Source organism: Sitodiplosis mosellana, unplaced genomic scaffold (assembly GCF_009176505.1).
Source record: "Sitodiplosis mosellana isolate CC-2019 unplaced genomic scaffold, AAFC_SMos_1.0 Smas_scaffold_2735, whole genome shotgun sequence".
NCBI classification, from domain to species: Eukaryota; Metazoa; Arthropoda; class Insecta; order Diptera; family Cecidomyiidae; genus Sitodiplosis; species Sitodiplosis mosellana.
Genome location: NW_022597977.1, coordinates 1 through 3,846, shown reverse-complemented (window position 1 = coordinate 3,846; position 3,846 = coordinate 1). Strand labels below are relative to the sequence as shown.

Below are 3,846 nucleotides of genomic sequence, written 5' to 3'. Positions count from 1 at the left end.
TCATGAAAATCGAATCTCCTCTCTTTTGCGGTTGCAAAGTGCACGCTCAATGCAATGCAAACTATCAATAAGACCAAACGAGACATTTTGTAAATTGACTTTGAGAAAAAAAATTCCAATAGAAATTGTTTTAAAATTCGATTTGTCGAATATACTTGTCTTGATCACTGTTTCTGAATAGAATGATATTTCAGGCAATATTCTACCGTTTTTATACCTAATCTTGGCCAATTTTCTTATCGACGTACGTGTGCCCAACAAAAACATTTCTCAGGGTATTATCATTGATATTTTCTGTGTAACCATAAAATGTAATTTTGATTCGACGAACTTAATATTTTTTAGAGCGATGTGCAATGAAAATTACAATATAGACGGCTATCGTTCGACCCAATACGTGCCCCCGACTAATCATATTTTCGAATTGGTTTTCGTTTCGTCGACACTGTTCAAAATAATTTATATGCTGATACTAAAAATTCCTTTCACAGGAGGACAAGAAGTAGTATAAAAGTAAATTCAATTGAAGTATTCGTGGAATCCGCTGCTGTTAAATCCCTTATGAGTGTTGATAAAGTTATTATGTTCCAATCAATGGGTAAAATCATAAAGACTTTTCTAGAATTGAAAAGCAATCCATTGTCATATTTAGTGAATAAAAATATTACCTTTAGCTAAAAACGGGTTATTTATTATTTAATCACTAAAACCATAACCGTTTCACTATTTTTCAATGGTAGTGGTGTAATAAAGAACGCATTTGGTGAAACGGCTCACAGAGTCATTTCAAAACGAAACGCGGTTGAAAATTTAGAAAAATGACACCATTTAATATATTGGAGTCAAAAAACATGATTGAAGATGTACTTTTGATTCAATATAAACGTTCGTAATTTATTCAAAAATTATTAAAATTAGGAATAAAATTATGATTCCAATAGACTATAATGTTGAAAACATAAATGCAATATTAGATTTACGTTTAATCAAATAATATTTTCTTCTTTTGAAAAACCATGGAATCGATTTACGCATCTCAACCTTAATTCAAGCCGTTCACATAAAGGGTGTCCCAATAGCAACGCAAAAAAAGTAATTATAAAAAAAACCAAAAAAAACAATGAAAATAGTTTCCAATTTTCCAAATCTTTATTGTATGTTGTAGTTTGGTCTTTACCATTTATGTATGAAAAAGAATATCGTGCAAATGTCCACCATCTTTTCACAGACCTTCAGCCGCTTGCCCAAATTTTCAATTACAGATTGCACATTTACGGTGGCTATGACACGTCTGATTTCAATTTTCAGCTCGGCAATGGTGCTTGGTTTGTTGGCATAGACTTTATCCTTGACGTAGCCCCAAAGAAAATAGTCCAATGGCGTTAAATCGCACGAACGAGGCGGCCATCCCACTTCGGCCTTTTGAGAAATGATGCGATTTGGAAAACGTTCTTCGATTACCGCTAATGTTTCAGGTGTTGTGTGTGGTCTGGCGCCGTCTTGTTGAAACCACATGTCGGATAAGTCCATATCTTCAATTTCCGACCAAAAAAAATACTGCAACATCTCACGATATCGCTCGCCATTGATGGAAACGGCTCGACCATCATCATTTTCGAAGAAATACGGCCCGATGATGCCGCCGGCCCATAAACCGCACCAAACAGTGCAACGAGCTGGATGAGCTGACACTTCTTCAGTTTCTCTTGGATTTTCGCTTCCCCAGAATCGACAATTTTGGCGATTCACATACCCATTCAAGTGAAAATGAGCCTCATCCGAAAAGATCACTTTCTTCAAAAAATCGGCATCCGCGGCCTCTTTTCCTTTGACCCATTCGACTAAATCTCTTCGGTTTCCGTGGTCCATCGGTTCAAGTTCTTGAGTGAGGACAAATGGGTCTATTTCGTAATGGGATTTAACGACTTGAACGCGTTGATCTTTACTTAATCTTGACATGGTTATAAATGGTATAGATGGACGCTTCAAACTGACATTCCAGTTTGACAGATCGGGGCATCCATCATGAAATCCCTATTGAAAAACTTTTTGCGTCCCTATTGGGACACCCTTTATATTCAAATACGTCAAATATTTCGCATATTTGAAAATTGAGAGAAATATCTCAAACAGAAATAGTCACAATAATATCGGGTAATACCAAAAAAACGTCAAAAATGTAGCTGAAATATGCTTTGACTATGTTAAATATTCCAAATATTTGAAATATGACGGAATATGACTGAAATATAGAAATATATGAAAATATTGCCGTATTTCAGGCGTCGCAAGCCCTTCGGGAATGAATTACCGAAAATATGCAATAAACGTTAGAAATCTAATTCAAAGGTCATTTATAACAACCGTTTTCTGATTATTAATGATCATGATTGGTCTTCCATGGGATTTGACAATTGAGGCCGATTTGGCCACACAAACACACTAACACTTACATTTGTTACAATCATCCCTTTTTGACCGTTTGCTTAACACACTCGGCGCCGGGACTGATTTTCACCTTATCATGAACAACGTGCATTGTCTATCATATCACAATGCAGCACGTGTCCAACTTTATACTATCCATTGCTCCACTCAAGGAAAGATAAACCATCAGAGCTGGAAAGTGCCATGAAAATCCACCGATCATAGACTTACTTCTTTGAACAAACACCGAAAACATCAAAAAGAACAAACGAAATTACAAAGTAATAAGATGAGTAATAAGCAATAAGTCTATCTTATTACAGTAATAAAGTAATAAGAAATACATTTTTTTTCTATATTCCAGACACGGTCCATAGTATGTGAACTCCATATTTTAACGCAATTAATAAACACTTAATAAAGTGTTGCACAAAAAAATGTGTTAATCAAAAATATAATTACTTGTTTGCCAAAAATTCGCCGTCGTTCGAAAAAAGTATCTTGTGGACGATTTCATGGTCGTGGAAATAACATATGAAAATGTTTGCATGACCCAAACGCCCGTTTCGGACAAAATAATTTCAGTTTTCCATAACATCACAGTAGTCTCTCGTCTGATATGGTCAATATTTTTATGGTTAATATTTTTGCGAGCAAAACCCAAGACCAAACATACAAACTCATGTATAACACAAACAAACGTATCGAAATAACATGTGTTGTATTACGAAAAATACCCGACATTATATTGATTTGCAACCAAAGCTCAGAGCTTAAACTATTTTTCCCGTTGTTGTTGTTGTTATTGAGAAGAGGTTACATTGAGTGTGCTGTCATAGTAACACAGCAAAAAAAACTTTGCTCCCGAATAAATACTTTTATGCGCCAATTTACTTGTCCTTTTGATCACAACCGAAAAAAAAAACTTATGGCATATATAGTGACTCATATCGAACCAAAAAAGACATTCAACATACTTTGAACTGAAACTCAAAAAAAAACGAACCAAATTAACGAAATATCATCCATTTCCACACGTGATGTCAAACGAAAGAAAGAAACGAAACGCTGTTGAAGAAACTCAAATAAATTTGATGGTTCTTTTATGGAGCGACTTTATTTTATCCTCCTTTTCTTCATTTTCATTGGTTTTTTCTTCTTTCATTTGTTCCGGCTTAAATTATCAATGAACCTAATATAATTTTTTCTTTTTATTTTCAAAAATTTACATCGAATGACAAAAACGGCTTAAGGCAACTATATTTCTTTTTGTTTCCATTGCATTCGGTCAATCAGCATACTCTTGCCTACTACTATGGACATAATTTTGTATTTTCATTGTGGACGAGATTTGGTTTTTATTACAAAACTTAGGTCCGATGATAATGCTCCGACTATAAAATTATAGTCGACTATAAA

At 34.5% G+C, this 3,846-nt stretch overlaps 1 protein-coding gene across 1 annotated transcript; it reads right to left on the bottom strand.

Annotated features, from left to right (window-relative positions):
- Window positions 1-1,230: 1,230 nt before the first annotated feature.
- Window positions 1,231-1,959, bottom strand: LOC129571528 (uncharacterized; the record flags this gene model as incomplete). The annotated part of the gene is made up of 1 exon (XM_055451335.1): window positions 1,231-1,959. A coding segment is annotated over exon 1 (729 nt), but the record flags the coding sequence as incomplete, so codon positions are not given.
- Window positions 1,960-3,846: the final 1,887 nt, after the last annotated feature.